Source organism: Boleophthalmus pectinirostris, unplaced genomic scaffold (genome assembly GCF_026225935.1).
Source record: "Boleophthalmus pectinirostris isolate CB_2022bp ecotype Guang Dong unplaced genomic scaffold, ASM2622593v1 HiC_scaffold_17, whole genome shotgun sequence".
Taxonomy (NCBI): Eukaryota; Metazoa; Chordata; class Actinopteri; order Gobiiformes; family Gobiidae; genus Boleophthalmus; species Boleophthalmus pectinirostris.
In genome coordinates, this window is record NW_026571115.1 from 35,488,911 (window position 1) to 35,505,938 (window position 17,028).

Genomic DNA, 17,028 nt, shown 5'->3' on the forward strand with positions numbered 1-17,028 from the left:
TTTTGAAGCGGTGCGTGGAAAATTCCGAAGTATGGCATTAAACTAATAGGATTTCTTTAATTGTCGTGTTTTTAGAGCTCATGTCGTCTTAACTTGTCAAGATTTTCGGGGTTTTTTTTGCAGGAGATGGAGCGTCCAGCAGAAAAAGTTACGCAGTGCACCTTTAAAAGCGCGTGTATTTGCGTGTGCACGTGAGTCCAGACCAGCCCGGCCCGGCCCGGTACAGTCTCCTTCCCGGGGGATGGGGGGGGCCTCTTCAGTCCTTGGGCTGGTCTTTGCTCTGTTTCTTCATCTTCATGCGCCGGTTCTGGAACCAGATCTTGACCTGGCGCTCGGTGAGGTTGAGGGCGCGCGCCACCTCGTGCCTCCGGTCCCTCGTGAGGTACATGTTGAAGAGGAACTCCTTCTCCAGCTCCAGGGTCTGGTATTTGGTGTACGGGCAGCGCTTCTTCCGCGAGGAGCGCGCGTGGAGCCAGTTGGCCGAGGGGTCGTCTGCGGGAGAGGGACACAAGAGACAGAGACAAACGATTACGATTACGATCAATCAAACCGGAGCACGCGCCTTCTAACCCGTGCATATCGATCCTCTGTGTGTGTGTGTGTGTGTGTGTGTGTGTGTGTGTGTGTGTGTGTGTGTGTGTGTGTGTGTGTGTGTGTGTAGTGTAAGTGTGTGTGTGTGTGTGTGTGTGGTGTATGTGTGTAAGTGTGTGTAAGTGTGTGTGTGTGTGTGTGTGTGTGTGTGTTGGGGGGGTAAGTGTGTAAGTGTGTAAGTGTGTAAGTGTGTAAGTGTGTAAGTGTGTGTGTGTGTGTGTGTGTGTGTAAGTGTGTAGTGTAAGTGTGTGTGTGTGTGTGTAATGTGTGTAAGTGTGTGTGTGTGGGGGGTGTAAGTGTAAGTGTAAGTGTGTGTGTAAGTGTGTAAGTGTGTGTGTGGTAAGTGTAAGTGTGTGTAAGTGTGTGTGTGTGTGTGTGTGTGTGTAAGTGTGTGTAAGTGTGTAAGTGTGTGTGTAAGTGTGTGTGTGTGTGTGTGTGTGTGTATGTGTGTAAGTGTGTGTGTGTAATGTGTGTGTGTGTGTGTGTGTGTGTAAGTGTGTGTGTGTGTGTGTAAGTGTGTGTGTGTGTGTAAGTGTGTAAGTGTAAGTGTGTGTGTGTGTGTGTGTGTAAGTGTGTGTGTGTGTGTGTGTGTGTAAGTGTGTAAGTGTGTGTGTGTGTGTGTGTGTGTGTGTGTGTGTGTGTGTGTAAGTGTGTGTAAGTGTGTAAGTGTAAGTGTGTGTGTGTAAGTGTGTGTGTGTGTGTGTGTGTGTGTAAGTGTGTGTGTGTGTAAGTGTGTGTGTGTAAGTGTGTAAGTGTGTGTGTGTGTGTGTGTGTGTGTGTAAGTGTGTGTGTGTGTGTGTGTGTGTAAGTGTGTGTGTGTGTGTGTGGTGGTGTAAGTGTGTAAGTGTGTGTGTGTAAGTGTGTAAGTGTAAGTGTGTGTGTGTGTGTGTGTGTGTGTGTGTGTGTGGTGTGTGTGTGTAAGTGTGTGTGTGTAAGTGTGTGTGTATGTTTCTCCGACATTGTTGAGAAATAATTATATATAACTTTATTTACAGACTCAGGGTCCAAACCGTACACACACACACACACACACACACACACACACACACACACACACACACACACACACACACACTTACACACACACACACACACACACACACACACACACACACACACACACACACACACACACAAAACAAAAAAACCTACAGTGACACAAGGTCCATAGAGTTTAAATACATTTTGTGTAGAGAAGCAAAGACGATGAAATCTTCACATAAGAAGTTTATTTCTGATAAAAGAAAATTAAAAGTCAGAGTCTTTACTGAAACATATTAAAAATATTATTGATAGAAGACGAGGAGACATGTCCACACAGCAGGATTTAGTCCTGTTAAATCCTGGTTTAGACCTGGTTTAGTCCTGGTTTAATCTTGGTTTAGACCTGGTTTTAATCCTGGTTTGGACCTGGATTCAGACCTGGGTTTAGACCTGGTTTAGATTTGGTTTGGACCTGGTTTTAGTCCTGGTTTTAGACCTGGTTTTAGTCCTGGTTTGGACCTGGTTTTAGACCTGGTTTAGACCTTTGGTTTGGTCCTTTTAACCTGTTTGACCTTTAGTTTTAGTCCTGGTTTTAGTCCTGGTTTAGTCCTGGTTTTAGTCCTGGTTTAGATCTGGTTTAGTGTTTGGCAATGAGTGGCATTACTGAAGAACAAGAAAGAAAAAACAAAACAAAAAAAAAACAGGAAAATCCCGCCATGTAATCCATTTATTTCAACAAAGTAACTGTAATCCAATTACCACTCACTGAAACAGTAACTGTAACTGAATACAGTTACTCATCATTTGTACGATGATTACGTAACTTCGGTACATGTAATCTGTTCTTACTTCTTCTTGTAATCTTACTCCCCAACACTGATTATAATTCCATTTAACCTACACATACATTTATACATGAGCCGGAATGTGGGAATATTTTCCATCACAAACAAAGCACGAGCACTTTCCCACCCTGGAGTCTTCTGAGAGCGTCATTATACTCCACCTTCATCTTATTCATCTTTGTTTTGCTGTAATGACACGATAGTTGAGCTGTGTACAGTGGGGTACGGTGTGATCCAAAAAAAAAAAAAAAAAAAAAGTCGTCTTGACATTGTTTGTACACATGTGGAATTTGCGCGCCAACATAATTGAATACACGCGCAGAAAGTACGTGTTTGGAATTCTAATTTTCAGTGCCTGTGTGTAGTTACTTCTTTGTTTGGTGATATTAATTACGTTTTCAAATTACTCTTCTCATCACTGGTCACCGAGTCAGAGAAAACAAAGAAAGGCAAGAGAAAGATGGACACACCTCTTTGGCGCACCGGAACCCAAACGCACCAAACACGCCACCGCTGGATTGACATTTCCTTTGATTTGATTGATTAATTTGGGTCACAGTTTTATTCTGACATTATTTACCAGACATATTTACACACAGACTTAAAAGGTGTGACTTTATTCTGCCTCTACGCTTTACTCCTTTGTCAGAGCGTCATCTTGACACCAGTTCATCTTCAGAAATACAGCAAAAGGAAATAAACAAATCAGAAACAGTGCAACAAAACACTTCAGCACAAACTAAGCATCATAATTCACGTGTCTGTCCAGAGTTAAACAGTTAAACTTTTTTTATAAAGTCGAGGAGAGTGTGCGCAATTTTAGGTTTTGTGCGCAATTGTTCCAGCACTTTAACAAAAATTCATAATGTTTGTTCTGATTTTAGAGTCTCGTGAGGATGTGCGTGGCTTTTAATTGAGTATTTAAGTGTTGTTAGTGTAAATTCCAGTGCGCACCATAAGTCCTTGGTCCTTCCATGCGCGGATGAAACGGGCCCAAAAAACAAACGCGCCGCGCCTGTGCCTGTGCCATGTGCCGGAGCCGCGCGCGCAAACACCTGCCCGTGCCTGACTGTAATTGACACGTCCGCGCGTAAAGCGGCTTTATGGTGTCAACAGGGCGCACTTTGGCTGCGCGTAAATCCACATTCACTGCGCTGTTCGAATGGAGCGGACTGACGGAGTGCGCGCTCGTAAATACAGACAGGACGGGGACAGTGCGTAAAACGCCCTATTAAAATCCATAATCCGTAAATCAGGACGGTTAAAAGTGTAATTGATCGGTTAGATACTCTTTACAAGTCAGACAGCACGACAGATTGTTTTAAATAAACAGATTGCAAAAAAAAAAAAAAAAAAAAAATCTCAATCACTCAGGCCCCACAGTGACATGACTGAACTGAAGATACACAATTCAGTTTAATGTTAATATTGTAATAGGACAAATGTTAAAAATCACACATTTAGCTCTACAACTCTATAAACACATCATGACAGAATTTATTTTTTATTTTTTTCCTTCACGCCAAAAAGACATAATTTGTGCTTTTTTAATTAAGAGCTAACACTGCAAGCAAACCTTTTTATTTTTTTTTTTTTTTTTATTTATTTATTTTTTACTAAGAGCTGACATTGCAGGCAAACCTTTTATTTTTATTTGTATTATTATTATTATTTTATTAAAAGCTGACACTGCAGGCAAACCTTATTATTTTATTTATTTATTCATTTATTTATTATTATTTGTTTATTAAGAGCTGACACTGCAAGCAAATTTTATTTTTCTGTTATTTATTTATTTATATATATTTTTTTTACTAAGAACTGACACTGCTGGCAAACCTTATTTTTTATTTATTTATTTCTATTTATTAATTTTTAACTAAGAGCTGACACTGCAGGCAAACCTTATTTTATTTTATTTATTTATTATTATTTTGATTTTTTATTAAGAGCTGACACTGCAAACACACCTTATTTTATTTATTTTTTATTTTATTATTATTATTATTTTTATTAAGAGCTGACAATGCAAGCAAACTTTTTTTTTTTTTTTTTTTAAATACATTTTTATTTATTTATTTATTTATTGTTACTAAGAGCTGACGCTGCAGGCAAACCTTTATTTATATATTTATTTATTTTATCTTATTTTTGTTAAGAGCTGACACTGCAGACACACCTTGTTTTAATTTATTTATTTATTTATTTTTATGTATTCCAGTTTGCTCACATGACAACAACACCTTTCACGTGGAAACCATTTTAAGTCTATTTTCAATCAAATTTATAGTTATTGACTAAACAGTGAATAAAAAAATCCAAAAATGTTTAATATGCCAACAACATTTAGCGTTCCAAGTTTCAGATTTATGTCCCACTTAAAGGCCATTTGACTCGTTACAGGAAGAGCAGCTTGTAAAACACCTTTTTTTTTTTCATTTGTGTAAATAAACTCAAGTACAGAAACTTACATTTACATTTTCCTCTGCAGAGTCCAGATCCTTAGAGAAAAAAAAAAAAAAAAAAAAAATCTGCGTATAAAACGAAACACAAAACCACGGTCGTTTTCTCTTTTCACAAACAACAAACATGTCGGTCACGTGACTTTCCCCCCGCTGCTTCTTTTGTTCTGTCTGAAACCGAAGCTCGTGCACATCTGGCTCCGCGTGCGTCCCCGTGTGCGTCCCCGTGCGCGCGCTCTGGAGAGGACAGGACGCGGCGCAGGGATATTTACGGCCGAGCGGGGATCCCTCTGCTCCTTTCATTACGCTTCAAAAGAAACCCGAGGATTTTCAGCGCGTTTAGCTCCATAAAGCGGGATCAAGCTCGAGTGCGTCGGCTCGTGACGTCGCACCGTAACACGCACAAAACATTTTCAACCTCGTAACGTCCACAAACACGGAATTAGAGCTCCGTAATGTCATTGTTTACTTCAGGAACACATTATACTTTACGCACTACTTTTCCAGCCTCACACTTTTACTCCTTTACTTTTACTGACGCAAGTAACAGTACTTTTACTCGAGTGCATTTGTTCTTTACATTAGGCCTGTTTTATTTTAAAATTATAAATCATGTCTCGACAGTTACACGTCAAGTTACTCTTATTTGAACAGCAGTTTTCGCAAATACTAATTTTTACTGTAAATTAATTTCTTAGACTATTACTTTCTACACGTACTTGAGTAATAGTATTTTGCACTAATGTTATTTTTACTTTTGGCTTCTCTTTTTTAATTACTCTTAGTTGAGTAGTAGTAGTAGTAGTAGTAGTAGTAGTAGTAGTAGTAGTTTCTTGGGCCACTACTTTGTACTTTTGGCTATTCTTATTTTTTGGCTACTCTTTTTAAATTACTACTACTCTTTTTAAATTACTACTACTCTTTTTAAATTACTACTACTCTTTTTAAATTACTCTTAGTTGAGTAGTAGTAGTTGTAGTAGTTGTAGTAGTAGTAGTAGTAGTAGTAGTAGTAGTAGTAGTAGTAGTAGTACTCATTTCTTGGACCACTACTTTGTACTTTTGGCTACTCTTACACTTTAAATTACTCTTTTATGAGTAGTAGTTTTTTTTACTATTCATTTCTTGGACCATTACTTTCTACTTGTACTTGAGTATTAGTATTCTGCACAAACGTTACTCTTACTTGAGTTTTTTGGCTACTCTTACTCTTTTAATTACTCTTAGTTGAGTAGTAGTAGTAGTAGTAGTAGTAGTAGAGTCATTTCTTGTACCACTACGTTGTACTTGTGCTTGAGTAATATTATTTTGAACATTACTTTTACTTGAGCACTTTTTTTTTGGCTACTGTTACACTTTAAATTACTCTTATTCATGTAGTAGTTTTCGTAAATACTTTTTTTACTCTTCCTTGAATGTTGGTCTTTCTTGGCTAATCTTCCACTTTAAATTAGTTATAATTATATGTGTCAAATTGTTTTTTTGTAAACTATTACTTCATTTCTTGAACAACTACTTTGTACTTGTACTTAAGTAAGAGTAATGTTAGTGCAAAATAGTATTACTCAAGTATATACATACATACATACATACACACACACACACACACACACACACACACACACACACATATATATATATATATATATATATATATATATATATATATATATATATATATATATATATGTACTCTTATGCTTTAAATTACTCTTGAATTACTTTTATTTGAGTAGTCGCTTTTGCAAAGGTTTTTTTTTTTTCTTTACTGTTAATTTCTTGGACCACTACTTTGTACTCTTATACTCAAGTAAGAGTAACGTTACTGCAAAATAATATTACTCAAGTGCATTTTGTAGCTAGTCTTCCGAATTTAAGTTAGTCTTATTTGTGTAGTAGTTTTTTCTCAGATGCTTCTTTACTCTTCCTTGAGTCATTTTTTGGCCCACTACTTTGTACTTCTACTAGAGTAATATTATTCTGCAGTAACGTTTTCTTGAGTACAATTCTTGGCTACTGTTACACCGCTGAACACGAACACCAAAATTCCCAACATCGTAAACTTCAAATTAATTATTTCGTGTTTTCTCATTTAAATCCGTTCGCTGGCTCCGTGCGTAAAGCTTGTTTTTCGTCTGTGCCGTGCGCGCGGATGGTTTCTCCTCTTCCTCCCTCTTCCTCCTCTTTCCCCCCTCCCTCCTCCCTCCCTCCCTCCTCCCTCCTCCCCCACTTTACAGCCGTCAGACCGATGTAATTAGCGCGGCCTCTTGTTCTGCTCTGAAAGCTATCTGCGCGCTCCGTCTGCTCCGTATCGTGCCATTATCGTGCCACGGGGGGACGGCCGCAGAGCAGAAATAGCCGAGATGTTTACGCGCGGGCTCGTTCGTCAGGGCGCGTCGAAAGCGGTGGATTCTGGTTGGTTGGCCGTGACCTGCTGATGTCGTGTGTTTGCAAAAGAAAAAAATCAGATATTGGCCGTTCGCTTGCGGTTAGTCAATCGAATATTTGTGTCATAAACGATGCGCCCTTTGGAAAGAAGCCTCCGCGACACACGAGGGAACACGGCCACCATTTTGTGTTCCTGCTAAACCTAATCGATAGCACGTTTCCTCTCACGTTTTACACTTGTGTGACTATATAAGACCAATAATAATAAATTCATTGATTGCAACCTAATGAAATAAACATTTGTTAAAACTCCGCGTGTCTAATTTTTTCCACGTGTGTTTCATTTGAGCCAAACAGACGTGTGTAAAAGCAGCTCTTACGCTCAAAATAACTCTGTGCATTGAAGGTTGTATAGAGGATTTTTTTAAGGAAAGAGAAATACAGCGACAGTCCTTTTTCAAATGTGCACTGTTGAAGTGACCTGTCTAGAAATAATTTAGCGACCGACGCGTCAGTTTTTAGACCCTTCGTCCGCTTCAGTCGCGCCATCGCTGGAAGAAATCTCCAAGAATCACCTCGGTTTGTCTTCGCTCTTTTTCTAATTCTCTTCTTCTTTCGGCGACCTCAAAAACGGACTTTCTTTTGCGGCAAACTGGTCGTGGATTCTCGTCCGCCGTCGCGACAAACTATGCGCAAACTGCGAGGAAGCGACAGTTTTAAAAAGCCTCTAAGAACCGCTGCCTAAACCACGTAATCCCGAAAGAAGACGTAGGGAGTTTGACTGACAACCTAACAGCCAATAGAAAATGAGGCAGCCTTGTTTTCTATTGGCTGATGTTTATCTGGCCTCACGACGTCCACAGTTGATAGATTTTCATTCTTTTTTTTTTTTTTTTTGTCATCATAATTACAAGGCTGCTGCGTCTCTGTAATGGTATTTTAAACTTTCATTGACAATTTGAAAGTAAAAAATTAATTCCTCCATACAACCTTTAATGTTTTTTTTTTGGTTCATGGCCTTTTCTACTTCTTGTCTATTCTTTTGGTTCCTGTAATCCAAAATAAAACTGGTAAACTTGCATAGTGACATTAATGATTACGGGCCGTTACCATTGGCTCATTATCTAAGGGTCTGTCCACACGATGTCGTTTTTTTGGTCGAAACTCTGAAGTCTTTATTCGATTTGGTCTTTCGTCCACACGGCGTTTTGTGTTGGCGACAATGGTGTTTTTTGAGAACGGGTTCCAGAGTGGAGAAAGCTGAGAACACCGGCGTTGCGTTTGTCGTGTGGACGAGCAAACCGCAGCTTTTGGAAAACGATGACATCGCGACCCCGTCATCTCCAGGGTCCTCCGATGCAGCGAAGTCTGTAACCCTCGAACTAACCTCCGCGGATCGCAAGGCCCTTGCCGAAATGTGACAGGTGTAGCCTACGGAGCCGCTCCCGTCGCCCAGCAACCGATAGATGCTGCTAACACTAATGCCAACAACACACACCGCAGATTACGCACACTGATCAATAACAAAGATCACGCACGAGTAAATAAACCGTTGGATTTTCAGACCAAGTTATTCTAATATTCTCATCCAAATCTTATGGCTAAAAATGAAAACCTATGTTATATTTCTGGGATACATCTAAAATCATCTAAAAAACTATGATCAGATGTGCATTATCATCGTCGTCGTCTTTATTCCGGACTCATGATCCATTTTTAAAACAGAAAAGGACCGTGACATTACAAAACAATAAACATTTAACAGATCAGTCCAACATGTGGAGACACATGTTGGACTGATCTTTTTCCTCTGAGTCTCATATTTGTGAGTGACATTATTATTTCATTGTCTGATTTGTTCAGTCTGCAGATAAAACTCTACATTAAAATTCTACGTGCGGCTTACAAAGTGTTCACTCGTGCAATAACAAACATCTCAGTCGCACTCGTCCATCGTGTCCTCCTCAAAAGCTCTGTAAAGTGTCATTGTGGACACCTGCAGTCTTTGCCAACTGGCTTTTTTATAATTAATCCAGAGGTCAGCTGTGTACAACGGTGAACAATATGATTTAAACATTATATTAAATATTATTATCATTGTGAACAGCGTCAAATACAGGCGTGGCAGATGTAATACTTCGTTTTCACTGTTCGTTTCGTGCTTCGTTGTCATCTGGACGTGAATATTTATTGATCCGACACGTGTGTGGACACTTTTTTTTTTTTTCAGCCCATAAAAAAATAAAAAATTCATGAGCGTTTTCTTGTTCACGTGAATATTTATTGATCCGACATGTGTGTGGACGGAAAGTTTTTTCAGCCAAGTAGTGTTGTCGTGTGGACGCAGCCTAAGAATTCTTTAAACCAGACTCGAGTCAGATCTGTAAACCAGACGTCCGTTTGGCTTTGAGCGTGGTCATGGCACTGACACGTGTATCTTTGTGTCGAAGGAGATATGAATAAATATAATTCCCAGGCTTCCTTTCATAGACTGTATATAGAAACAGACATCGACTCTGGACGTTGGAATATTGTCATGTTGTCGTCCCTGCGTCTGTTACTGCTGCAGTGAGCCTCGCCATTTTGGTCTGAAAATGATCATATTAACTCTACTCTACGTGATCCTGGGGTTTTTATTTCGCTCCATTAGCCTTGTGAGCTTCACTTGACTGGAGCTGAACACTGAACGCTACATGTGACGTCACGCTCCCTTAGTCCACTTCTCTGCACATGGTCCGCACGTGTTTTCTGGATGCTCTGAAGTGTTTGATCAGATTAACCGTGGAAAACCGTTCAGCTGACATGTTCCGGAGCAGTGGTCACCAACCTGTAGATCACGATCAACAGTTCGACATTTGCCGTGTCCCCGGTAGATCTCCAGCTTAATTCAACAATTTGCGATACTAGATGTGCATCGAAAGTGAGTGCTTACTTTGGTTTAATTTATCCGCGTGAGGTGGTCTTTTTCACAAATGAAAATCATCAAATCCAAACGCAGAAACAGTCTGACTGACAGGCACCTCACAGATTGTCTCAGTTTAGCTGTCTGCAACTATAAACCAAACTTCAAAACATTATCCAAGGAAATTCAGACTCAGCCATCACCTGAGTTTGATAATAACAGAACTCCTCTCATTAACCCTTTGATATACTGTTAATGCTGTTTAATGGTCAAATTTTGGTTGCTTTCACTGCATTTGGTTTGCATTTTGTTTGTATTGCAGTTGCACATTTTTTCTTGCAGAGACTGTTTTAGTCCCCGTTCTGTAATGAGTGTTCTTTAAGTTACAAGATTGCAAAAATAAAGCTGTCTGGAACTATAAACATGGTCACGTTTGTTGTTGTTATTTATGTTCATGTTGGTAGATCTCGCTCTTTTCTCGGCCCAAGTATGTAGATCTTTGGCTGAAAAAGGTTGGTGACCACTGTTCTGGAGTATCTGACTGCAACACTTGTTTTCCGCTGCTCCTTTCAGTCCTGCAGGTGAACCACGCAGGGTCAGTCACGGGCTTTAACTAGTCAGGTTGGTGCCCTCCTAGTGCCTCAACTCAATTTCATTTCTCTCCAGCGACTAGGTCAGGAATCGGAACACACTAGACGCTTTGCAAGAACCACGGAAGTTGTAGACCACACACCGGCCAATCAGAGAAAAGCTGAACCAACCTGAGTTGCGATAGCAGACTGCAGACGCTCTCCTCCTTTGGACTTCCTTTGTCAAATACAAACTTTGCATCTTTTATTGCACCTTTAATTCGCAAAAAAACGACAATGATAGTTGACAGACATGTTCACTCTCTGTTTTGTTTGCTGTTGTGTGATTACTTGGACACCACCGAGCGTTCTGGTGCATTACAAATGTCACGACCAAACAGCAGCGATTGGTTAAATAAAAAAAGCACCCGCGTACCGTCGAGCGAACGAGTCCTAATGCTGCGAGGTTTGACGGTTTCCACGAAGTGAAACCGGCTGATGAATCGGGGTTAGTTTGCAGCAAGTGTTCCAGTCGGTGAGAGCAGGTAGAGGAAACTTTAGACACAAAGAAATCCAGACACTCCAAAGAAGTAAAACTCGCATGAGGAAAAGTACAGTTAGAAGTAGTGATGGGCAATCGATTACATTTTCTTAATCGATCGTCGAGAGAATTAACGATTGATTATTGATTAATCATTAATCATTATTATAACTATCTGCACTACTATTCTGCATAAATAAATTCAACTTTACGACATATAAACCGTAAGCACTCTAGAGCCACATCAGCCCGTTTGACATTATAATGTGTTTAAAGCAGGTTTGCGCAACTCTCACAGAAACTAAACTTAAACCCGCATGGCTCATTTGCATAAAATAAGCACAAAAAAAACAAAAAAACAGCTCTTGTGCGCTGATGCGGCACGACTCAGTGGAATACAGGTTAGTGTGACCAGATTTGCGTTTGTCAAAACCAGGACAGCGTACGGGGGGAGGGGGGCGGGGACTCGTCATCGACATTGAGCGACTCTCACCTGGCAAAACTTTTTCATGTTTTCAGTGTCCTGGTGAACTTTTTCCCACTGGACACCGAAACATATGTGCTGCTTTGTGCACATGGACTCACACTTGTCCCGACCGGAATGGAAAGCGTGGAATTTCTTGTACAAATCATCGTTAAATACACATTTGTGCTTCGGTACGTTGCAGACTGACCCACTGTTTGTGTCTCGCTCCTTCTGATGCAGAGACACATGTACACACCTGTTTGGTCACGGTACTCACAGCAACCTACATTCGGTTTGTAGATTAAAATAAACATAATCGATGAAATTCTTAATGATCAATTATCGATTAATCGACTAATCATGCCCATCCCTAGTTAAAAGGCCTGTATTTAGATGACCAAAGTCAACATGTGTCTCTGGAATCCAGTGTATTCATGTGTTTTGTTTTGTTTTGTTTTGAATGCTCTAAAGTGTTTGATCAGATTAATCATGGAAAACTGTTCAATAAACAGTCCAGCTGAGGTGTTCCAACATATCTTACTACAATACTTATTTTCTGCTTCACATGGGCTTCACCAGGCTGGACCTTTATCTCCTCTTTTCTTTAATATCTATCTTAATGACCTGTCTGTAAATCTTAATAAATGTCATATTAGATGTTTTGTTGGAGATTTTCCGTGTAGCCGACTAACTTCTGCAGGTGATCTGGTACTGCTCTGCCACAGCACGGCATTATCCACCAGGTCAAGTTACAAGTCAGATCGGCGGAGAGGCAAGTCCGCTCACAGTAACAAAGAAAGCATTGTTAACGAAATATGCACCGTGACAAAAATAAATGCTATGATGTAAATATGTTAAATGCCATACTGTGCAAACATTCCGGGCAAGTCAGTAAATACTTGAATTTAAAGAAACAGTAGGGTACACAGAAAAAACAACAACATCTAGATAAGTTAAAATTACTTAAATTAAGAACATTTGATTTTGTTTGAGCCGATTCTGCTTGACAAGTATTTTTTTATTTTATTTTTTTTTTCTTATTTTAAAGTGTAGTAAGATGTATTTTTATATTTTAAATACAAAAAGTCTTATTCTACTAGCAATCATTTTACTTTTCAAGTGAAAGTTACTCGCATCATGATAAAACTTTCTCCATTCAAGTCATTTTAACTTGACAACATTTAGTTTTTTACATAGCAATGCCACCTGAAAAAATATATCTACATCCATGAGCTAAAAGCAACTAATTAAAATACAAAGCTTAGTCACAGGCAATACATGCATCAGGAACTTCAGACTTCCGGTCACTGCGCAATTCACACTGGGAAGGATCCTCCGAAAAAGTGAGCGTCAAACCTCCATGTTTGTTTTCCCAGTGGGATGTGTCTATTGTCAAACCATAATCACTTGTTTCTGGTTCTGATATTGTCATGTTTTAGTTTTGGGATTTGGACGTCGTAATTGTGTGGTTGTTGGATCCTAACAGCGGAAAATGGGTAAATTTGTTTGCGAACTCCATAAATGCAAAAGTGAATCAGATGTGTGTGACTGCAAACCTCTGTTCAAACTGTTTCTCTTCCCAACGGAATTGAAAAATAGTGAAAGGTGAAGGCGATGGGCAGGATTGATCCAAAGGAAGAAGCAAAAAGGAAACATTTGTCTGCCTAAATCATCCTGAGTTTGCAGAGAACATTTTGGATGTGGAGCGACGACAAAACAAAATCCCGATCCCTCGCTCCACCTGGATTACGAATTTAAAAAGTCAACGCCAAAGCGAAAGGCACCAACTGTTCACCAAGAAACACCTTCCACTGCAAAGAGACCAAGACGTGATGTTGCTGTAAAACCACAAGAACAAGAAAGTGCAGCTCAGTCTGTTTGTCTTCTGCTCCTCTCCATTAACAAACGGGATTTTACTTTATTGTCGCTCCACCTACAAAATGTTCTCTGTAAACTCGGAATGATTTAGTCAGTCAAATGTTTCCTTTTCGGTTCTTCCTGTGGATCAATCCTGCCCATCGCCTTCACCTTTCACTATTTTTCAATTCCGTTGGGAAGAGAAACAGTTTGAACGGAGGTTTGAGTCACACACATCTCATTCACTTTTGCATTTATTTCTGAAGCCCGTTTTCCGCTGTTAGAACATCCAACAACCACACAATTACGACGTCCGAATCCCAAAACTAAAATATGACAATATCAGAACCAGAAACAAAAAACACAGTGATTTGATGTTCACTTTTTCTGAGGATCCTTCCCAGTATGCATTGTGCGACGATCAGAAGTCAGAAATTCGAGCATGTGTGCCGTTTTATATCTGTTTCAGGGTCAGTTTCTTCTGTCGTGTGTTTGGTTTGTGCCTCGGTGCGTCGCCCGTGGGTCGCGCTCTCGACTCGTCTCGGTCTAAACTCCGGAGACGCGTGGATCCGAGCGGGACTTTCCTGATTACAGAGGGCGAAGGCGAGGCTGCACTTAAACACGTGAAGAGTACACAGACCCAGCCCGACACCGTATCTCCTTTCGCACGGCTATATTTAAACGCCGAATTGGAATGAGTCTGTATTTCAAAGCGCCGGATTCCAAAGTGAAATGTGATTCGCAAGTGTCAGTGTGAAAAAATGTGTCGGGATTTATGAGTATCTCCTTTAGGTGCTGCGGGTCCTGAAACTACAGACAGACTGCTCTTGAATAAATGTCATGGAACTGTCTGTACAAGTTCCTAAAATATATATATGTATGAAAAAGGCAGAGGCAGAAACGCTACAGCGAGAGTCTGAAAACCCATAACTGGTTTAGTCCTAGTTTGGATCAGGTTTTGTCCTCTTTTAGTCCTGGTTTAGCCCTAGTCTGTTTTAACCAGGATTAAATAAGAACAAACCCTGTATTAAGACCTGGTTTAGCACTTGTTTAGTCCTGGTTTGGTCCTCTTTTAGTCCTGGTTTAGCCCTAGTCTGTTTTAACCAGGATTAAATAAGAACAAAACCTGTATTAAGACCTGGTTTAGCACTTGTTTAGTCCTGGTTTGGTCCTCTTTTAGTCCTGGTTTAGCCCTAGTCTGTTTTAACCAGGATTAAATAAGAACAAAACCTGTATTAAGACCTGGTTTAGCACTTGTTTAGTCCTGGTTTGGTCCTCTTTTAGTCCTGGTTTAGCCCTAGTCTGTTTTAACCAGGATTAAATAAGAACAAACCTGTATTAAGACCTGGTTTAGCACTTGTTTAGTCCTGGTTTGGTCCTCTTTTAGTCCTGGTTTAGGTCCTGTTTAAGTCCTGGTTTAGACCTGGTTTAGCTCTTGTTAAATCATGGTTTGGTCCTGATTTAGCTCTAGTAAATTTTAACACTGGTTTAGTTCTTGTTTAGTCCTGGTTTAGTCTTGGTTTGGTCCTCTTTTAGTCCTGGTTAAATCCTGGTTTAGCGTTTGTTTATTCCTGGTTTGGTCCCGGTTTAGCCCTGGAATATTTTAACACTGGTTTAGTTCTTGTTTAGTCCTGGTTTGGTCCTCTTTTTGTCCTGGCTTAGCCCTAGTTTATCTTAGTACAGGTTTAGTTCCTGTTTAGTCCTGGTTAAGTCCTGGTTTAGTTCTTGTTTAGTCCTGGTTTGGTCCCCTTTCAGTCCTAGTTTAGCTCTAGTATAACTTCATACAGGTTTAGTTCTTCTTTAATCCTGGTTAAGTCCTGGTTTAGCTCTTTTTAAATCATGGTTAGGTCCTGTTTAAGTCCTGGTTTAGACCTGGTTTAGCTCTTGTTAAAACATGGTTTGGTCCTCTTTTAGTCCCGGTTAAGTCCTGGTTTAGCCCTGGTATATCTTAATGCAGGTTTAGTTCTTGTTTAGTCCTGGTTTGGTCCCCTTTCAGTCCTGGTTTAGCTCTAGTATAACTTCATACAGGTTTAGTTCTTCTTTAATCCTGGTTAAGTCCTGGTTTAGCTCTTTTTAAATCATGGTTGGGTCCTGTTTAAGTCCTGGTTTAGACCTGGTTTAGCTCTTGTTAAAACATGGTTTGGTCCTCTTTTAGTCCCGGTTAAGTCCTGGTTTAGCCCTGGTATATCTTAATGCAGGTTTAGTTCTTGTTTTGTCTTGGTTTGGTCCTTTTTTAGTCCTAGTTTAGGCCTAGTACATCCTATCACTGGTTTAGTTCTTGTTTAGTCCTGGTTTGGACCTGATTTAGCTCTTGTTTACTCCTGATTTGGTCCTCTTTTAGTCATGGTTTAGACCTAGTTTAGACTTTGTTTAGTCATGGTTTAGGTCTTGTCAAATCATAGTTTGGTCCTCTTTTAATTCTGGTTTAGCCCTAGTTTATAAGAGGTTTAGTTCCTGTTCAGTCCTGGTTTAGTCCTGGTTTAGCTCTAGAAAATCTTAATACAGGTTTAGTTCTTGTTTAGTCTTGGTTTAGTCCTGGTTTAGTCCTGGTTTGGTCCTAGTTTAGTCCTGATTTAGTCCTGATTTAGCTGCGGATCCTAACAGCAAATAAATTCTACATGGACACGGAGCGTTTGAAAGATTCTGACTCTTGTGAGATTTAAGCCACATTTGAATGTTGTTTCCTCCTCAAAAACAGACCTGGACTTGTGTTTTGTTTCATTCACACATGTTTAAGTAATTTTTTTATTATTCGTCCGTCTACATCTCGAGGTTGAACAGAGTTTTTTCCGTCTGAAAGAAGAACTGAGCCCAAATCTGCAGGTTTGTGAGTTAAACATGTGAATGAAACAAAGCAACTCCAGGTAAAGTCAGTCAAACAACAGAAAACACACAGTTTCATCCTTATATATAATACTCCCTACAACAGCAACACAACACACACAGTATTTTTTATGCTTGGATTGTTTGCAAATAAATCCATTTCTTCTGACAAATTCAAACAAACCCGACAAACTTCACATTTGACCAAAATATCAGCACCTTCAGTTCTGAACACAGTTTCAGTTTAATCCTGGTTTAATTCTGGTTTGGTTTAGTCCTGTCAGACATCTTTTATTCCTGGATTAGTCCTGGGTTAGTCCTGGTTTAGACCTTGTTTAGACCTTGTTTAGACCTTGTTTAGTCATGTTCAGTCCTGGTTTAGTCCTGGTTTAATCCTGGTTCAATCCTGGATTAGTCCTGGTCTAGTCCTGGTTTAGTCCCGGTTTGGTTTAGTACTGGTTCAGTCCTCTTTTAATCTTGGTTTAGTTCAGGTTTAGACCTTGTTTAGTCCTGGTTCAGCCCTGGTTCAGTTTTGGTTCAGTCCTGGTTTCGTTCTAGTTCTGTCCAGTTTGGACCTATTTAAGATCTGGTTTAGTCCTGG

The 17,028-nt window shown here is 39.8% G+C and overlaps 1 protein-coding gene across 1 annotated transcript in view; it reads right to left on the reverse strand.

Moving 5' to 3' along the window:
• Positions 1–256: 256 nt before the first annotated feature.
• Positions 257–17,028, reverse strand: part of hoxb9a (homeobox B9a) — a 62,730-nt gene continuing 45,958 nt past the window's right edge. Inside the window, exon 2 of the mRNA XM_055153011.1 lies at positions 257–492. Within this exon, the coding sequence (XP_055008986.1) occupies positions 257–492 (236 nt within the window). The remainder of the gene's footprint in view (positions 493–17,028) is intronic.